The sequence below is a fragment of the Adiantum capillus-veneris genome, chromosome 4 (assembly GCF_014529385.1).
Source record: "Adiantum capillus-veneris isolate H3 chromosome 4, ASM1452938v2, whole genome shotgun sequence".
Taxonomy (NCBI): Eukaryota; Viridiplantae; Streptophyta; class Polypodiopsida; order Polypodiales; family Pteridaceae; genus Adiantum; species Adiantum capillus-veneris.
In genome coordinates, this window is record NC_140934.1 from 104,292,349 (window position 1) to 104,313,808 (window position 21,460).

At 41.1% G+C, this 21,460-nt stretch overlaps 1 protein-coding gene across 2 annotated transcripts; it reads right to left on the minus strand.

Annotated features, from left to right (window-relative positions):
- Positions 1-10,452: 10,452 nt before the first annotated feature.
- Positions 10,453-12,817, minus strand: LOC147459728 (uncharacterized). 2 transcript variants are annotated; one of them, XM_086509891.1, is made up of 3 exons: positions 12,525-12,812; positions 12,318-12,439; positions 10,453-11,215 (listed from the first exon to the last, which is right to left on the minus strand). In XM_086509891.1, exons 1-3 carry the CDS (start codon positions 12,747-12,749, stop codon positions 11,104-11,106), a joined length of 459 nt encoding a protein of 152 aa, XP_086366017.1. In that variant the 5' UTR covers positions 12,750-12,812; the 3' UTR covers positions 10,453-11,103. The 2 variants fall into 2 exon arrangements, with proteins under 2 accessions (XP_086366017.1, XP_086366019.1); XM_086509893.1 differs by having other exon boundaries at positions 11,085-11,220; positions 12,525-12,817.
- Positions 12,818-21,460: the final 8,643 nt, after the last annotated feature.

Genomic DNA, 21,460 nt, shown 5'->3' on the forward strand with positions numbered 1-21,460 from the left:
TGTTTTTTCAACCATTTCTGATGCAACAGTAAGCAATGTTGAACAAACAATGTATCATGCTTTTTGTCATCAGATATATAGAAATGGACAACCTTTTTTACTGCACCGTTCACCTGGAAGTGGTTCATATGTTCCAAAATTGTGACTTGGAAGGAGTGCCAATGCATGGACTGGATTTCATTTTTCTCTTTAAAAGTGTAATTCTCACCAAAGTCAATGATGGAAACAGTTGTATCAGCCAAAAATCGTTGAAGAGACTCCTTAAATTGTTCAACTTGCCACTTGCAATGAAGTATGAAACATATGGAGAAGCTCACTGCAGGGTAGTTTCTTGTGCAAAAGATCCTTTCTTTTCTTTTTTCTCCATTTTTGATTTCTAACAGTAACACCATTAACATCAACTACTTTTTTGACATCTTAAAAAACTTTGACAAAAACTTGCAAATCCTTCTCGAAAAGCTCTACTGGACACAAGGCCATTTTTTTGGTGCCTCAATTAGCACAGTTGCTCATTAAACAATCATACTTGTGAAAAGATGAATCTGTGGGCTTGGGGCACAAAATAGACTCACATAAAGTTGTACTACTCTTGTGTGCATGGTTAGAAGCATTGCAAGAAGTAGTGTGTAAGTAATGGGCACACATTGAGCATGTGTGCCCATGAGCATGTGCAATCACATGCAACTCCATGTAGGCCAAAACACTTCTATCGCATGTGATTTATTGCTTCCCTTAAATATATTAGTTTCACATGTACAAAGTAGCAACATGTAATTCTTTCCTTGAGCTTGCACTCAAAATATGGCTTCGAATACTCAAAACATTGTTCTTGAATTTGAACGTCTGGATAAGCATCCTTGAACCTTTCAAATAGCTCCACCTAAAAAACAACACAATGATCAAAGTTAGAAACCAGATAGTCCAATCACCAAAGCACAGTACTGATACAAACCACTGAAAACTACTACAAACCTCCCAATCAGTGTTGAAAAGAACCTCCCAATCAGAGCTAGAAACCTCCCAAGAACTGCTAGAAACCTGACAAGAAAAACTAGAAACCTCTCACGAACTGCTAATAACCTTCCAATCAATGCTAGAAAACAAGAATCTACCACTAGAAACTTCCCAAGCACTATTGATAACCATTCAATTGCTACTTGAAACCACCTAGTCAAAGCTAGAAACCATATCATGTCGCTAGAAACCACCTTGTCATAGAATTACCACTCATCTACTCAGTGCAACAATCCGCATAGTTGCAACTAGAAACCTATCAATAAGCAGTGCAAACCTCCCAATAACTACTAGAAAGCACCTACTTGGTGCTAGAAACCAGAAACAAGTCAAGCACTACCAAAAAACACTTGTACGAACATGTCAAGGATTACTAAGAAACACCTACTCAGTGCTAGAAACCCGGTAGTCCAATCACCAAAGCATTAGAGAACTGCTAGAAACTTGACAAGAAAAGCTAAAAACCTCTCAAGGATTGCTAATAACCTTCCAAGCAGTGCTCAAAAACAAGAATCTACCGCAAGAGACCTCCCAAGCACCATTGATAACCATTTAATTTCTACTTGAAGCCACCTAGTCAAAGCTAGAAACAAAATGTCACATTGCTAGAAACCACCTTGTCATAGAACTATCAATCATCCACTCAGTGCAACAAACCACATAGTCGCAGCTAGAAACCTATCAACAAGCAGTGCAAACATCCCAATAACTACTAGCAAGCACCTACTTAGTGTTAGAAACCATAAACAAGCCAAGCACTACCAGAAAACACTCCTAAAAACCTGTCAAGGATTACTGAGAAACACCTACTCACTGTTAGAAACCCGATATTCCAATTACCAAATCACTAGAAAACAGCTAGAAACCTGATAAGAAAAGCTTGACACCTCTCAAGAACTACTAATAACCTTCCAAGCAGGACTAGAAAACAAGAATCTACCACAAGAAACCTACCAAGCACTATTGATAAATATTTAATTGCTACTTGAAATCACTTAGTCAAAACTAGAAACCATATGGCACATTGCTAGAAATGACCTTGTCATAGAACTACCAATCATCTACTTAGTTCAACAAACCACATAGCCGCAACTAGAAACCTATCAGCAAGCAGTACAAACCTCCCAATAACTACTAGAAAGCACCTACTTATTGCTAAAAACTAGAAACAAGTCAAGCACTACCAGAAAACACTCATAAAAACCTGTCAAGGATTACTAAGAAACACCTATTCAGTTCTAGAAACCTGGTAGTTCAATAATCAAAGCATAACAATGCTACAAATCACTAGAGAATTGCTAGAAAGCTCACAAGAAAAGCTAGAAATCTCTCAAGAACTAATAATAACCTTCCAAGCAGTGCTGTGAAACAAGAATCTACCGCTAGAAACCTCCCAAGAACTATTGATAACCATTTAACTGCTACTTGAAACCACCTAGTCAAAGCTAGAAACCATATGTCACATTTCTAGAAACCACCTTGTCATAGAACTATCAATCATCTACTCAGTGCAACAAACCACGTCAATCAGGAAAGAAGAGTTTGATTGACTCCTCCTACATCCGTCTTTGAAGGACGTTACAGATTCAAGGGAGGTGCAAGCTGTTTAAGCAGCACTTGTCTCAAATATTCAAAACACCCTGACATTTGTAAAGCAACCAAGATCCTTTGATGAGCTTTTCTTGAAAAGATTAACTATGTTGATGCTAGTGAAAAAAAATGAGTCTTCTGAATCAAGGAGCTAAACATTGCAAGAGCTTATATAGTTTTGGGAGTCCATAAGAGGAGTTTTTACTCGGATGAACATTGCATGAGGCTGAAAGAAGAGGATGGCTCATTGCCATTGGCAACATGCCAAAGACAGTAGTGTAGGATCACCCTTCTCCATGAAGTGAAAGACATTGTTTTTGCCTTCTGGCCTGCTGAAACAAGTGTCTCTCCGTGCAAAAAAGATGTTTTCCATAAGCGGGTAGGACGAAACACTTACGTCAAACATCCTACCTCATGTGTTGGACATACCACAGGTTTAGAAGATTACCCTCTCTCTTTAATACGATTTATAGTATTATTGTTACTGTCTTAGTGCTGGTTGTCATGCACACCACTATGGTGTTGATCTACTACTGTGGATAGTGCTTGACTTGTTTCTAGTTTCTAGCACTAAGTAGGGGTTTTCTAGTAGTTATTGGGAGGTTTGTACTGCTTGTTGACAGGTTTCTAGATGTGACTATGTGGTTTGTTGCACTAAGTAGATGATTGGTAGTTCTATGACAAGGTGGTTTCTAGCTTTGACTAGGTGGTTTCAAGTAGCAATTAAATGGTTATCAATAGTGCTTGGGAGGTTTCTAGTAGTAGATTTTTGTTTTCTAGCACTGCTTGGAAGGTTATTAGTAGTTCTTGAGAGGTTTATAGCTTTTCTTATCAGATTTCTAGCAGTTCTCTAGTGCTTTGGTGATTGGACTACCGGGTTTCTAGCACTAAGTAGGTGTTTCTTAGTAATCCTTGACAGGTTTGTACGAGTGTTTGTTGGTAGTGCTTGACTTCGTACATGTATCAAAACAATGCACCACTTCATTGCATATCTTGCGTCTTTTTTGCTCATTGATATCATTTTTTCTGTAGAACAAAGTGGTTCGTTTAGTTTAACCCTCTCTTGTTGTTTCGGTTTATGCTCAGCCTCGTATTGCCTTATGATGTCCCTTGTTCGATCTTTGCGTGAGTTGCATGGCAGTTCTTGTGATGGCTCTACACGAAATTCTTCATATTGCATTGTACCAGTTGTGCGCACACTTCCAGATGGTTGACAACTATGCAGACACTTGTAGATGGTTGGCAGAAGCTTCTTCAGCACTAGCTCGAGTTATGCAGACACTTGCAAATGGTTAGTAGCAGCTTCTTCAGCACCTGTCTCGAGCTATCCACACACTTGCACACACTTACAATGAAGAGAAAAATCTTCTTCAGCTCCTGCCTCTAGAAAAATGAAGCTTTACTAAAGCTGAAGGAGAAGGAGCTACGTTCAAGGTTGACTATCTTGCAATGCCCTATCTCTAGCAAAACGAATCAAGAGAGGCATTACACACACACACACACACACACACACACACACACACACACACACACACACACACACACACACACACAAACGTGTTGTTGCTCTATCGGCTCCAATCATTTTGCAGTTCACTACCCACGTTCTTGGGCCATTACGCACTCATAAATGTTTTAAACCCTTTTTTTTAAAAAGAAAATGTTCTCCCAACAAATGCAGTTTTTTAGTGCTAGAAACCTATATCTAGGACAATGCTTTTCAATCCACCCTACCATGCATCCACCCAAATGGATGGTTGATCTGCTATCCTGTGAGGTGCAGCGGAAGTGAATGTTGAACTTTGCTCAAGATGAGTGCTCCAAACTGTGCTCAAGGTTCCTTTTACTTATGGAAGGGAGAGCCTTTCGTTCCTTTAGTGAGAGAGTGCAAATGATCACAAACAAAGTGGCTAAACATAGTGAATGAAGGTGCTGAGACTAAGACATAGAGAGAGAAGAATACGACACCAGAATGTTGTCAAACCCTCCTCCGAAGGCCCCACTCTCTATGGCAAGAGCGGTTTTCTATTGATTGCACAAACTCTACAATGCTTTGGACTTGCCGACGAAGTCGATGTAGACGACGATGAGGACAACGACGAGACGGGCTGAAATCTGGAAATGCTAAGGGCTAAAATCTGCAAATCTTTATCTGCTGAATTCTGACTTTATGTCGGTGACGACGATGCGACGAGGACGCGCTGAAAACGCGATGCTAAAATCTACGTTTTCCGGGATGAATCTGTGAATTTCGTAGGATCTGCCCGTGCGACGAGGATCTGTTGCGAGAAGGTGAGATCCGCGAGGTTTGGGACTATTTCTGTTGTGTCTAAGTGCTAAAAACTAAAAACATTGGTGCTTGTGTTGGTTCCGTCGCGGTAGATCTGCAAAACGCTGGACTGCCAGGCTGATGCAAAAACGCTAGGATTGAAAACTGATCTTGCGAGGAAATCTGCTAATGCTAGGGAAATTTGTGTCTGTTGTGGACTCTGCTAATGCTAGGGCTGATCTTCTATGTCGTGTTGTCGCCGGGGCTGTTCTGTTGTGCAAAAACTCCAAGGCTGGTCTTGTGCATGAAAAACACTAGGTCCTATTTGTTGCAAAACGCTAGGGTTCATCTGTTGGGGTCTTGCTGAGAAGGTGTCTGTTGAGTAAGTGCTCCTGCTGCCTCTTTTGCTCATAAGTGCTAGCGCTAGGTTTCCTTATATGTCACTTAAAAATAATAAGTGAAAAATGTCAAAATAGGAAAAATAGATCTATGCACTGTAAAAATGCTCATGATGGGCTGTGATGGAAATCTGATAATCATGTTGTGTGCAACCAGAGGATATGCATCTACTCTAAGTGTCTGGACATGCACGGTCTACGAACAGACTCACAAAAGTGCCAGATCACTTCCTAATCTACGCTGACTGAACTGAATTGAACCCTTTCCATGAAGTAGCTTGTCCACGTACACATAGGGTTAGATGTGCACTTGACATCCCCTCCTTTTCAAAGTGAGGTACTGGTACTGAACTGTATGGCATCGAGGGAGATCGCCAATAGCGTCTAGAATCCTAGAAATAACTCTTTGCCAACCCAGTCTGATGCATGGGTCATGCGATACTTGAACTTCATAAAGGTTTGCAACGCTTGCTTCTTTGGGCTACGTCGAAAGCGACACAAAGTCATATGTGGCTGCTTCAATGCTTCAACTTCATCTAGAGTCATGCGTCTACCTTCTTCAAGAATCTCTGAGGATGAAAGTTCCTGAAACCACTTCCAACACAAAAACATGAACATACCCATTCCATGTAAAGTGACTGGAAAAATACTATTCCTTCGAAAAAATTGTGCAAAAGTGGCGGAGTGCCAAACCATTCATCAAACACACGCAAACAATAGGTCGCATCTTGTCTTTCTGATCTAAATCAATCAACTATGGCAAATCACAATGGAAATGCCGATGCTTGATGCTCAATCCTTCTTGTGATCTTTCGGATATTGTGTCATGCCAAGGAAGAGACATGGAATGTGAATTCCTTGAATGCAAACATTTCATCTTTTCATGAGAAATCCGCATACATTTGTGCTCATTCATGAGTGAATCATGCTCAACGTACAATATGGCATGCCTAGGAAAAGGGATCACATAAAGACACTGATTAAAATACAGGAAATGATCATGAATAAAACACTCGATCAATGCGTGCTGACTAATCATTCCAACACATAATACTTCTTGTGGGGGTTCTTGAGACCTAGGCTCGAGGGCCAAGATCGGTTTTTCCTGAGGGGGTTCTTTCTAAGGGGGTTGTTCCTGAGGGGGGTCTTTGGACCTCGACTTGAGATCCAAGATCGGTTCTTCGTGATTGATCGAATCTACAATGAGGTTAGCTTCACTAGAAAAAGTATCTAATACATCATCCTTGTGAACAATCACATCATCTTTATCTTGCAAATCATGATGCTTGTGAGAAATCACATCTTGATCATACAAATCATCATGCTCCTGAGAAATTACATCTTGATCATCATGCAAATCATCATGCTTGTCATTGTCATCCAAATCATCATGCTTATCATTATCATTCAATTCATCATGCTTATCATCATGCAAATCCTGTGTGCCATGCTTTGGAGAAGAAGAGACTCAGAGAGTCTCCTTTTCCCGAGTCTCTTGCATCTGTGCCTGCACTTGAGAAAAGAATCGGAACAAGGCGGCTTTCCTTTCGTTGTGCTCATGCTCCATGGCTGCCATTCTTTCTTCGTGTTCACGCTCTATTTCTGCTTTGCGTTCTAACTTCTTGTCCATCATCATCTTGTCGAAAGCCTCCATAGGAGTTAGTGCAATCCTTTGCGTAGATGAGGAAGGGGGAGGGTCGGAAAAACCTCTTGGTGGGGAAAACTCTTCTTTGCCACTCCCATGCTTATCACCTCCATGCGAAGTATCCATTATGCTTCGGGTGATCACCATACATTGATATCTTTGGTTCTTAAGTTCACGAGGTCTTGTGGATCTTGGGTTCTTGGGTTCTTGAGGTCCTTGAGGGTCTTCTTTAGATTGCAATCTGTGTTAGAGAAGGATCTTCTCTTCACCCAAGTTTTGCTTTTTTTCGCGGGCGCACCTCTTGGCTGCCTTGCGCTCACACTAAGGTTGCTTTTTCCCACCTCACGTCAATTGGCCGGCCGCTAAGTGCACGGTCCGCTCTCAATGAGTGAAAATAGGCACAAGGGGAGGCTGGACAAGCCCTTCTTTCTTGGGTTTCTTGTCACTCTTCCAAAACACGATTAGGAATCGACACGCCCAAGAGGAATTGGGTTACGTGCAACCGCAACAAGCAAAAAACAATTTTGTGGTTCTTGTTGTTCTTTCCTTGAGTGATACAAAACACTGCCAAAGCTCTGATACCAATGTAAGGTGCAGCGGAAGTAAATGTTGAACTTTTCTCAAGATGAGTGCACTCAACTGTGCTCAAGGTTCCTTTTACTTACGGAAGGGAGAGCTTTCTATTCCTTTAGTGAGAGAGTGCAAATGATCACAAACAAAGTGGATAAACACTGTGAATGAAGGTGCTAAGACTGAGAGATAGAGAAGAAGAATACGACACCAGAATGTTGTCAAACCCGGCCCCACTCTCTATGGCGAGAGTGGTCTAGTATTGATTGCCAAAACTATACAATGCTTTGGACTTGCTGACGCTGTCGACAATGATGAGGACGATGACGAGACAGGCTGAAATCTAGAAACGCTAAGGGCTGAAATCTACAAATATTTATATGTTGAATTCTGACTTTATGTCGATGACGATCATGATGACAACGATGCGGCGACATCGCGCTGCAAACGCAGATGCTAAAATCTACATTTTTTGGACTGAATCTGCAAACTTCGTGGGATCTGCCCACGCAGCGAGGATCTGCTGTGGGAAGGTGAGATGTGCGAGGTTTGGGACTGGTTCTGCTGTGTCTAAGTGCTGAAAACTGAAAACACTGGTGCTTGTGTTGGTTTTGTCACGGTAGATCTGCAAAATGCTGGACTGCCAAGCTGATGCAAAAACGCTAGGGCTGAAAACTGATCTTGAGGAAAAATCTACTAACGCTAGGGAAATCTGATGTCTGATGTGGACTCTGTTAACGCTAGGACTGATTTGTTGTGTCGTGTTATCTCCAGGGTTGTTCTGCTGTGCAAAACCGCCGAGGCTGGTCTTGTGGATGAAAAACGCTAGGTCCTGTTTGTTGCAAAACGCTAGGTAGGGTTCATCTGTTGGGGGTCTCGTTGAGAAGGTGTCTCTTGAGCAAGTACTCCTGCTGCCTCTTCTGCTCATAAGTGCTAGCGCTAGGTTTCCTTATATACATGCTTGGCTAATTTGCCCTACCCAGTTCCCAACAAAAGTCACTTAAAAATAATAAGTGAAATGTCAAAAATAAGAAAAATAGGTCTATGCACTATAAAAATGCTCCTAATGGGTTCTGATGGAAATCTGATGATCATGCTATGTGCAACCAGAGGATATGCATCTACTCTAAGTGTCTGGACATGCACAGTTTGCGAACAGACTCACAAAAGTGCCAGATCATTTTCTAATCAAGGTTGACTGAACTGAACTGAACCCTTACCATGAAGTAGCTTGTCCACGTACACATAGGGTTAGATGTGCACGTGCATATCCATAGATTTTTGTGGGTTTTGGCCATTGATGTCGTTGGTGCTCAAGCAAGGGGGGTCATGTTGAAGTTACAAGATTTGCATTTTGTAGGCCCATCTCAACGGCCTCGTCGATGGTGATCTCTTTGCGTGCTTCGCACCGGCTTGCTGGTGCGATGACATCCTCTTGTCCTCGTGGTGATGGAGCGTTCGGGCTCCCCGCATACGCGGTACTATTTCTTCTGGTCATCTCCTTGCTATGGTTCATTGTCTAGCTATTTTCATGCTCTTCCCTAGAGGGGGTTTTCTATAAGAGTGACAGGCTTATTGATGCCCATGGCACCTCTGGGTTCGTTTTATTTGGTGTATGTAGATCCCAATGCTCTCCTTTGGTTTGTATTTGGTCGGTTAGGCCTCCGTGTAAAACGCGGCGTAGTGGTGGTAGTTTTGTTGTGTTTTTGTGTTGCCATCGCTCGTTTTTAGCATGGCCGTTCCTTTACATTATTTTTTGCTACTTAATAAATATACTACTCACTATTGTGAGTACTGTTTTTAAAAAAAGTCATTAAAAAAGCACAAACTCACTTTTATAATTTGTTTAGTATAATCTTTTGGCTTATCAAGTCCATGGGATGTAGCTTTTAAACCAAAACATGATGAATACACTTCGTGAAAAAATAGTACTCGAGCTTCGTGGCATCAATGACCTGAGCCAGCCTGATGCAGCGCGAGGTCTACGGTCTACCGCATATGCAAAGGCATCGATGTAAAAAAAATACCCCCAGTAGGCGAGGCCTCGTCTCCTGTGCTGATGTCGAGTTGCGCCATTTAGACTTGTCGTCTTTCATTTCCTCTCACCGCCACCTCCACCATTTAGGCTTGTCGTTAACCTCGTCTTCACGCCCTCGCTGTCTTCCTGGCTCGTCCTGGTCAAGGCTACCTGGCATGCACACGTCCCCCCCCCCCCCCCCCCAACCCCCCACACACACATCACCTTCTCATTTCCCTAGGTAAGGAACCGGATCTTGCTAGATACAGGCTAAAGAAATTGACCCAAAAACGTTGCCACATACTACATAGAGATATCAATGGGATTGGAGCATGTTGAATTTCCTCATGTACAATCCTTATTTATCTTATTTTGAGTACAAGTGGCTCATAAGAATATTTTTGCAATGGATTTTGTGTCACAACTCGGAAGATATATACATACTGACAAATTTGTTGCGACAAGGGGTCATTGGACTTCAAGATTATAGTTATTTTGATTCTTCCATGAGGCTACAATCCTAGATCTTTAATTTTTCCACTCCCTACTCTTATAAAATCAAATGTAATTTAGTTTTACAGGTCATTGTCTACACAGCACAATGTGTTGTAACAAAGAGCTTGAGCTCTATAATCAAATCAAGATTTGTTGCGTCTAGATCACTTGTTTTCATTTCTGTTTGCACACTCAGAATCTATTTTGTTTGTTGCTCACACTATAAGTCTAGAGAGAAGCCATTGAAATATATCCTAACATTTGTGATAGTGCATCGCCATGCTTTTCTCGTATAACCATCAATGTACGTAACATGAAACCCATGTATGCAATCTTTGCTAGACCTCATACATAATAATGCACTAACTCCATCAATTTTGTTATTACATGCTTATCACTTACTGGGATAAGATCACAAATGCCAAAATTGTTGGACTAAATGGCCACTCCATGCTATTGCAAAGGGTTTTAGAGCATGTAAATTGCATTGTACATTTGAGTGAGCAAGACAAAGAGCTTGATTTTGTGTAGACACGATGATTGGTTACATACAAGGTGCTAGCTGCAGCCATTATCTGGCCGATGGACAAGGAATTTGTAGTTGTTGAGCATGTTTGTAAATGACAATGTGGTTGAAACAATGGCATCCAAGACAAAACTAAAGATGGTGACTAACGGTAAGGGGACAAGTGTAAATGAGATAAGTTGAGTAGGATGTGTCCTTAAAAGGGTGACCGATGTGCCAATTGCGCATGGGAAGAGGGATTGTGAGCTCCTTAGATTTTTATTTTTATAAGCATTGATAACATGAATACATTGAAGAATTTGTAAAATCAAGCTCAAACTTGCAAGGATTGTCCTCCACAAACTCTTGGGCATCCCACATGGCTAATGGAGTTGAGATTATAGAGTTGACATTATAGAAGAAGCCTTTATTTTACCAATAAAAGACAACATAGGATACTTTTGAGCACTGATTGCATCAATTTGCTCGTGGAATTGATACTAGATGTCGCAACATGTTACGTTTAAGCTAGTTTCTGTTGTTTAGGGCATTCTCACTATTGATTTTTTTTTTTAATGTAGCAATTAGTGTGTGTCCTCATTAGCCTTCATCATAGCCTTCAAAAACAAATATTTGCAGAGTATTATCCCAATGAATTCTAGGTTGAGGCTGGCTTTGAGTGCTTGGGGGTAAGCTCATGTCTTGCCTTGCCCTGTGCTAACAAAAACAAGTACTGATCATGACTAAAAACGCATAGGAAACAACATAAGAAACACTTTAACGTAAGCTAGAGAAACCACCAAATGATTGCAATGGAAATTTTATTTAGTGCTTGATCAGTGGTCGGTGATCTGCCATTTGAATATGTGTGTATACATCTAAAAATATCTAAGAAAACATTTTGATGTAAATGTGTTGGTTTGGTTACATAAATACATAGATGCTAGTACAAAGCCCACGGATTCACTATTAATTATAGGGAGATGTCACTTGCATGCCCCTTTATATGGGGTTCTCCTTTGTGAAACCGCCCTATCGTACACTCACGTGACACCATACAGTAACCTTAGTGAATACCCGAGGGTGTCAATGCACACAATTATAAATGCTTCGTGCAAATACATGTACAATATCATGTAGAATGCATTTAGTTGGATTTGGTCTAAGCATATTGGATATATAACTATGGGAAAGGTAACAAAATGAAGAATCACTCAAGCCTTCCAAAACAAGGAGGACGCCAAAGTACCATGAGGCCAGTCTATTTCCCTTGTCCTCCAACGTCTATTTCAGCATGCCAAAGAGTTGTATGGTTGAGAAGAAGAAGAAGAAGAGTATTTTAACGCCATCAGAAACTATCCCAAGAGACCTCAAAGATCTATCTGACAAAGAGAGTTGAACTCAAGACCTGTTATTCAAGAGGGAAATGGCATAACCAATCTACCACACTTGGGTGAGAGAGGAAGATCTCTCTTCTGCATGCTAAAACATGCCCTAAAGGAGAAGGGAGTGAGAAAGGGGAACAAATGTTTTTGTGACTTTGTTTAGTTTGTGGATAGGTCTGTTCATCAAAGGGCCACATGTGACTTCCTTTACATTTTGTTATTCTATAGAATGCCTCTTCGGATAGAGATGCGGCCGTCTCTCGGGATCATTCCTATGACATTATAATTTCTCTTTTTCTTCTTCTTCTTCACCTTGTTTTTTGTAGTGTATTGTGATGTAATGGGTGGCATGGAAGACAGGCAAACCAAGAATGCAAACTTTGGAATTACCTTACAATGTTGTTGTAGATAGAAGAGAAGCAGAAGTACCTGTGTGTAGAGAGAGATGAGCCCGGATCAAAGTGAGGTCCCTCATCAAGACCCTCACAGATGATTTCGCCTGTTTCGGCCATGCGGTAGCATATAATGCCCTGGGCAGCATCGCTAAAGACCTGCAGAGTGAAGAAGAAAAGGCAATGCGTGTGAAAGAGAGAGAGAGAGAGAGAGAGAGAGAGAGAGAGGGAGAGAGAGACCCACCGTCTCCCTCTTGTTGCTTGCAGAATCTGCGTCAGCTGGGGGCATTCGTAGAGATGATGAGCCGTGCATCACTCCCCTCTTCTTCTTGGTTTGCGCTGCGAGTGTAGAGAGACTCGCTGAGCTCGCCTGTGGTGCGGATGAAGATAAAGAACCTGCAAGAGTAGAGAGACTCGCTGAGCTCGCCTGTGGTGTGGATGAAGACAAAGAACCTGCCGAGCACGCCATAGTCTCCAGTCCCTTCCGTTTTCTTCTGTGTTATCGAAATGAAGTTGAGAAGCCTTCTTATAGCCGACCTACTGGCATTGCATACTCGACATCGCGATCCATGAAAGTAGAGAGAGAGAGAGAGAGAGAGAGAGAGAGGCTTAAGAAAAGGGCAACTCCAAAGAGAGAGAGCACATGCACCAACAACGAAGAGAGGTGTGATCGACTGCCAATCGGTCGAGGGATTAATGTGCACGTGCCTTGTGATGCCTATTGTTTTAGTGAGAGAAGTGAAGAGAGAGACTCTCTTAGCAGCGTTCAGAGTTCTCAGATCAATCAGAAGTGCTCCAGCACAAGGGCGTGGTGGGCCTCACTATGCTTTTTCATCGGAAGCGATTGTCGACGACTTGCATGTGCGCAGGCTGAGGGCTGAGAGTGAGAGTGAGAGAGAGAGAGAGAGAGATATCTTAGGATCAATCCCAAGACACCACAGAAGGCTTTAAAACATCGTAGGAACAATCCTAAGACACCTCAAAGATCTGTCCGATTAGTTTTAAAGTCGAGGCCTATGACTCAAAAGAAAACTTGGATAACCAATCTACTACACTTGGACAATAGATTATTCCAATTTCCTCAGACACACACATTAGAAGAGCTTTTATTGTTGTAGGAACAATCTCACTTTACCTAAAAGATCTATTCGACGAGTCTTGAACACGATCAAAGAAAAAGAGAGATGCATGCCCAATAACAAGATCCAATCTACTAACATAATATGGCAGAAAGGGGAGTCTTTTACACGTGTCGCAATCTGACTAAAGTCCAAAACAAAAACAAGTCCCTTTGCACGAGATAAAGGGGGAGAGAGAGGCCGTCGAAGGCGGTCGGTTGTACTAGTTTTGTATTATATTCATTCCTTTTTAGCATTCCATAAATTAGTTTACTAAAAAAAGAGGACATTTTCATAAAATTTTCAATGTAAAGATAATGTCCATAAGTCAAGAGAAAAATTTGTGTTGGAAGGCAGTTTTTGAAAAACATGTGAAGTCCTCCTAGTGTTTTGTATGCATTGCTTGAAAAGATTATGTAGTAGCCTAGCATCTTCATAGTGGAATGGCACATCTCTAGGGTAGAGGAACCAGTAGGGCGACGGGTAACTTGGGGAGCTTGAATCTCTCTCTACCCTAGCTCATTTTAATCGCCTTTTCACAAGCTTTCAAGAGAAATAATTTGGGATTGGTCGGGTTTGAGAACCGGTAGTCGCGGCGTAATTTTCGAAATCCAGTGTATCAAAAATCGGTATGAATAAGAACACCAACAAGGGCCAAAAGAGGTAAAAGGCACCCACGGAGGCTTGAGCCCATGTACTGGCCAATGGAATGACGTTATTTCAAATCAGCTAGCCGTTTGGGCTTCTCTTTTTCGTGCCTTTTCTGGTCATCAAGAGTAATATAAACGAGCCTTATTTGTCCTCTTTCTGGGGACCGTACCACAACTGGCGCCTCTACTCTAGCATCTTTGTGTGACGGTTTTTCACAGCTACTTGGTTAAAAGAAGAGTGTCATTTCATGTAAGCCATCGATGCCATCTCACAATGTGCTTGTCAGATCACTCCTATCTTTAGCGTTATTGGGATGTCAGAACATGCTCTAGAGTATAAGGAGAAACTTGAAAGGCGTACAGATTTTTGGAATGCTTTTTTTGACACTAGTACGGTCGGTCGTCTTCGATGGCCTCTCTCTCTCTCTCTCTCTCTCCCTCTTTACCGTGCGCAGGGGCGATTTGGACTTTAGCCTTTATCTCACAATTTTTGACACACGTAAAGGGCACTCGCTCTAGGGTTATAGAATACATATAGATGTTCAAAAAGACCTTAGAGAACAAGAGATCAATAAGAAGTGCATTCATAGAAGTTTGATTCTCATGATTTGAAGTATTGACTCAACCAAAAGATCCATTTTATTGAATTATCATATTATTTTTTTATGCTTTTTAGATCTATCTTTTTTATGAAAACATTAAATTATTTTTTGTTTTAATTTATTAAAAATTTTAATTTATTAAAAATTTTAATTTATTAAAAATTTTAATTTATTGTTTTTTATTTTTTATTTTTATTTTATTTTTAAAATGCCAATGTGCATCTTTCACATTGTTGTTTAAATGGGGCCCTTTGTAACATAAAAGACATTTGTGATTTTGTGTGTATAATACACTGACAATACAATTTGTTATCAAAACGCAATAAAAATTTACATATGATTCTCAGCACTCGTTTATCCTTTAGACCTACTCCCCCATAACTCTCACTAGTACGACCGGTCGACTTTGACGATCTCTCTCTCTTTCCCTCTCCCTCTTTATCGCATGCACAGAGGTTTCTCTCAATTTTAAAGTTTAACTTTTATGTCGCAGATTTTAACACGTGTAAAGGGCTCCCCCTTCCGCCATATTATGCTAGTTTAGATTTCCCCTTAACTTCAATAGGCGTTTGTGATTCCCACCATGCTTACTTTGTAAATGGTCCCCTTCATAAAGACTTCATGACTTTCTTATCCACTTTTTGTTTTAAAATGCCAAAGTGAGCCATCACCTTGTCTAATCTCCCAAATAGTCCCAGTAGCTGAAAATCTTTACCAATCCCCCTCAATCTTTAGCTCCTTATCAAGTTTTTCCCTACTAAAGGCCCTACTATCCACTCTTGCCTAAGGTTGTGTGAATGATGATTGGTTGATGAGGGTTATCTTTGAGTTTGGAAGGCAGAGGCAAGTTGCCTACTTTCTTTTGTCTTCCTCTTGGCATTTCTCTTCGTTTTTTTTTAAAGAATCACTTTTTTTTTTCTTTTTTCGAACTTATGATATCTGTTCCGATGGTTGAGCAAATAATAACCTTGAGAAAGAAAGATATACATGTGTGTGTGTGTGTGTGCGCGTGTGTGCGAGCGCGAGCTCTGAAGTCTTACAATCCTAATATCTTAAAAAGTTCTCCTCTCATCACTTTGTCACTAAAGTCACATAGTTCCATTAAAAAGAGTTATCCTAGGCTAGTTTATTCTAAAGAATAGCTAGGATAGTGGGAAACTTAAAAGTGGCGATCTATTGGACTCTCTGCATTGCATATAGGGACTATATTCTTGAAGAAAGATATTGTACTAGAGCCCTAAGGGGTTGATCAGAGTTTCTCTAATGTGGGCTAGATACATTGCACCTAGGAGCACATGTAATCTTCACAAAAGTTTGAAGGGATTGAGATATAAATGATTACTCTCATTATCATCCCTCCCATGATGAAGAAAGCATGAGCAAGACATGATTTTAAAGGAGGTCCTTATTTGTAGAGATACATTATACTATGCATCTTACCATGTGACATTATGGAAAAAAACTGTTCTATATCCTCTCAAGTGTTCTCCAAAGATCGCCTATCTAGCTAATGATAGAATAATTTATTGATTGTTTTATAGTTTTGCTTATCAACATTAAACATGTTAAGAGAGAGTTCACTTTTACGTTGACGATCACTTTAAAAATTAAATCAGACTACTACTTGCAAGGTTCGCCTTAATCAAACCCACAAAAAGATTTTGACCCACGTACATGATGCAAACTTGTTCATTTCAATATAATTAGATTATGCGTTGTCATTGTTGGGGTATAAAGCCCAATGTAGTCGTTTAGATAAGTGGGCGGGCCGCCAGGTATGTACATATATTCTTTTGTAAAAACTTAATAAGAACTCACTATGCTCTACACATTACAGTAGAGCGAGTTCACTATATCGTCGTGCTCTTCTTCTCGCACTCTCTCTCGCGTCGCACTTCTGCTCGTACTCCTTCAACTGGTATCAGAGCTCAGATCGAGGCTCGGGGCAGCATTTGCAGGTAGCCAGAGTCACCTGCTCAGATTGGAGTGAGATCCGACAGGCGAAGACGCGGTCCCAAATCCTGTGGTCATCTCGGCCACCGTTCCGCTTTGACAAAGTTCTGCGCATGCCATTTTCGACAACGTGGTCTCGGCGGGTGCAGATTCGACTCTGCAAATTTGGGATTTCGGCCTACGACTGCAGGTGCTGAGGATATCGGCACTCCCAGAGTGCTGATTTGTGGATGTCTACACATCGAAGGACGGCTCACAGTTCTTGGAGGCGTGTCACATACGACACGGGTGCATCTACACACAGACTGTAGGCGATATCCACTAGTTCATCAGGTAGCTTGTGTTTGCTGCTTGATATTCCAGATTTCATCCTGACATTGCAGGTACTTCCACATGGGATGTATTGTCAGAGATGATGTATGTCTGTTAAAGGTTTGCTGGCTGTGAGTCACGCAGCAAACAACCGCCGCAGCGGTTACAACATATAGTGGGAAATTTGTGGATGTATGACTTTGTGGGAAGTCTATGTATTGTCAGATTTATGGCAGCCTTTGTTGAGGGTCGAGTGAGGTTTTATTGAGCTGGGGGATTCTCGAATGTTGAGATCCTTTCGGTGATACAGGTCTTGGAGCGATCCCTCGAGCACCCTTAGATAGGCAACTAGGATGTATTGACTGTGAGTTAGACAGTTGGGATTGCATCTTTGCTTTACTGCCGTTGAGGCATTGTCGCAGTCTATGCTTACAGGACAATGACAGGACAATGAGAGACAATACAGGTGAAGGACAGGTTTACCCACAACTTACAGTGTCAGAGAGACAGTGGTTTTTTGAGCTGTTTTTGGTCTGTTTTTTGAGTACACCAGAGCCATTTTACAAAGGAGACTCTGCCGAAATTTATGCAGAATCTAAATATTTCTTGGTTCATTTGACAGGTTGATATTGGTTCAGAGGTCAGTTTACAGGGGAAACTCTGCCCAATTTTTCCCAGGAAAGTAAACTATTGTGAAGCGTAGCTATGGTTGGATCACAAGACACTGCTTTTTACAATATCAAGAAGCTGGATGGAACCAATTTCCCATTGTAGAAGAAGCATATTTGGCACGTGTTGGTACAAAACCTATAAAGCTCAAAGGGATAAAACCATAAGATATGGACGAAGATGAATGGAGCGAAATGGATGAATTGGCACTTTTTACCATTATGCTGACTTTGGCAGAAAGCGTTTACTTCAATGTAGCAGACGAGATGTCGGCTTATGAAGCATGGACAAAGTTGAGTGATCTTTATGAGAAGCAGAGTGCAGCTTCACAGGTATAATGGCTTAAGAAGCTTGTTGACTTGAAGATGAAAGAAGGGACACCTATGTCCAATCATCTGAATGAATTCAACACCATCTACAGTTAGTTGTCAGCTCAAGGTGTCAAGTTTGATGAACCTGTTAGAGCTATGTTTCTGTTGATCACATTGCCGAAAAGTTGGGACACTTTTCGCACAGCTTTGAGTAATTCTGCACCTCCAGATGGTTTGACCATAGCAGGTGTAGAAGGCAGTCTGCTTACTGAAGAAACCAATAGAAAGACAATGGACAAAGGCAAAGGAAAAGCCTTAGTTGTCAGGGGAAGGACCAAAGAAAAGTACAAAGGTGGAAAGAGGAATCAGTCTCGTAGCAAGTCCCGCAGTGCGAAAGGCAAGAGTGACATAGAATGCTACCATTGTAACAAGAAGGGTCACATGAAAAGAGACTGCAGAGAATGGAAAGCAGAAAAAGGCAAAGAGAAAGCTGAACACCATGGTGAGAAGAACAAGTCCTCAGTGAAGATTCAAGAAATAAATGTGACAAACACTGTTGCAGAGGATGACAGTCTAGTGTCAGGAGACATCTACTTCTTGAAGAATACAATGGACTCAGCTCTTCTTACAGCATCTGATGGAAATGCACTGAGTGACTGGATTATAGACTCAGGGGCATCACTTCATGTGTCTCCAAACAAGGAGTGGTTTACCTCTTATGTGACCACTAAAGATCATGTTCGGCTAGGCAATGGGCAGACATGTGAGATCTGAAGTGTTGGAGTGCTAATATTCCCAAAATCCATCATGAATATGAGGGTCAGTATATGCACCAATATATACTGGCACTAATAGCAACGTCATTTTTTGCACAAAAATATAGAACTCCTACAAGCTCACTTTGAGGTCACATATACCAAGATTGAAAGCGGTGGCAAGAACCACAATAGATCTACACAAGTAACCCTACCTCCCCCTCATTAAATTGATAGAAATTTGTTGTTTACTTGTTTAAGGTGTTAATAGGTTTTGAGCTCAACTTTGTTTAAAATGCTTTGACCAAAAGTTTGAGCTTTAGGTGCCGCATGGAGCAAGGCTTTAATCAAGAGTTGTTGACAATTCTTGCTCACAAATAGGTGGATGAGTTGCTAAAAAATACGAATCCATCGATCTTTTGAGAGGAGAAGAAAGAGCACAACAAGGATGCGGCAAATATCTTCCCAAGTAAATGGGAAGGTATTCATGATCTACGTTAGAATGTGGATGTAGTCAGGGCACTGCAAACTAGTTTAAAACTAAAGGTAAAGCCTATAAATGGAGGATGTTGCTCAACGAGAAAGGGAATGATTGTACCATGCACATCAACTAACTTTGAGGATGTGTTCAGAAAAGAATGTGTAGCCACTAATGAGAAGGACAAAACTTGAACTGCATGGGATAAGTGTTCTATGCATCAGCATAAGAGAGTGCTTGAGTATATCTCCCATTATAGAGATGTTATCATCAAGCCTTGAGGATCACCTCTTAGACATGTAAGTTACCACGTGAGTTCAAATGAATGAGTTTTCTAATTGTCAAAATTTTAAAATTTTAACACAATTCTATTAACAGAAGGAACCTTTTAATCGATTTTAGAGAAAAACATAGAAGTTTTTTGAAAAAAATGGGTCATTTTATTAACTTAAGCATGTAAGTAAAGGGTTTTTTTTAAACCCTTTGAATGCACCTTATATTAATAGTTTCTTAAATGTGCACCCCTCAAGCCTCAAGCTAGAGGGTTTAGATGCCTTCCAGTAGGTACATGGGTTCATCCGTGGGTCAACTCCTGAGCTTAAGATGCATATTAAAACTAGGCATCGCAAGACGCTTGAGGAAGCTATAGAACATGCTCATATGCATGATGATCTAGATGAAAAAGCATTGCATAGCACACACGTGCCTGACACTTTAGCTGTACGTGTGTCTCATAGTCATATAAGAGAAAATTTGTGATAGCCTTGTCCAAAAATCCCAAGGGACCTAGAGGCCATTTTTTAGGCGAGGAATTTGAAAAGGCAAACAAGGATAATTTATGTTTTGATTGCTTGGGAAGTGGGTATGGCAAAAAGGATTGTCCTAAGGGGAAATTTGTTGCTTAGGATAATGATAAGGAGAAAGTTGTGTACATGGTGCAGTTCTTGTTATTCGAATAAGGTTGCTCTATCTATTACATTGGTCTTAGCTATTGTGGATTCAATGAGACCTAGCTATTGAAGCAGTTCTTCTACATGGCTGAATTATTCTGCTTATGAAAAGGAGTTTTCTGCAATAGTGTTTGTCTGGAAATGTGGTGAAATTATTTGTATGGTGCTCAATTTAAAACAATGTTTGACCATGAAAGTATAAAGTGGTTAGTATAGAAATCTGACTTGAAGGGTCAAAAGGCCAGGTGGGCTGAGATTCTGGTGCAAAGCTCCGGTATCGTAAAAAACAATACAGGGCGGTAGTAGTTGATGCTCTTAGTAGGATGCTTGAGATCAACTCTCTTATGTTCATGGAACTTAAAAGTGAGTTTGAGTCTCTAAAGGGCACATGTGAGCATGATGATGCATACTCCAAGGTGTGGAGCCATGTCAAAAAGAGGGATCCTTCTCACTTCAATGTTGGCAGTGTGTCTACTTCCTCCACACTTGGTTCTCCTCTTTTGAGGGATAAGCTGATTAGATGGAAGAAATTTTCCATTGATGATAGGTAACTACTCCACAAGGGGAGATTTTTATTGATGGACACAAAAATTTGACACCAAATTATTTATGAACGTCATGATAGTCCAAGTGCAGGGCACTTAGGCATCCAAAAAACTTATGCACTCGTATGATGATATTTTTATTGGCTAAGCATGTTAAAGACTATGTCTTGCATTGCCAAAAATGTCAAGTTAATAAAGTAGAGAACTTGAAGGTAAGAGGCCTCTTACATCCTTTGGAGATTCCCAATGTAAATGGGGGAATATCTGTTAAGTATGGAACCTGATTTACCCTTGTAATTTTCTGTGGTAAAAGCGCACATTTGTAAGGCCCCCATTATGAGGAGAAGCCATTGTGCGTGAAGGAAAATCACTCACCGGAAACCAAAATTTTCACGGACAAGAATCAGGGGCAACTTTAAAGGCCCCCGAGACTTTTTTTGCCGGAATATTCCTTTTCGTTGGAATATTATGGCCGGAAAGTGGTCGGAAAACAACCGGTCGGTTGGCCGGTGGCCGGTAGTCAATGGCCGATGACCGGTGGTCGGAAGTCAATGGCCGGTGGCCGGTGGCCGAAAGTCAATGGCTGGTGGCCGATAGCCGAATTCAAAAGCGGACTTGTCTTCTCAAGGGCGGCCACACATGGGTGGATTGGAGGGTCCGATTTGGACTTATTCGCACAAGGGCGGCTACACATGGCTATCTCTCATAAGAGAGGGCAGTCCTTTTGGCCTATAAAAGGAGGCCATTTCTACACACATTTCATAGTGTGAAGTTGATGCAACAAGGTGAGTGTGAGGTGGTGAGAGTGAAGCAAGGCGGGAGCTCCATTAAGGGTAT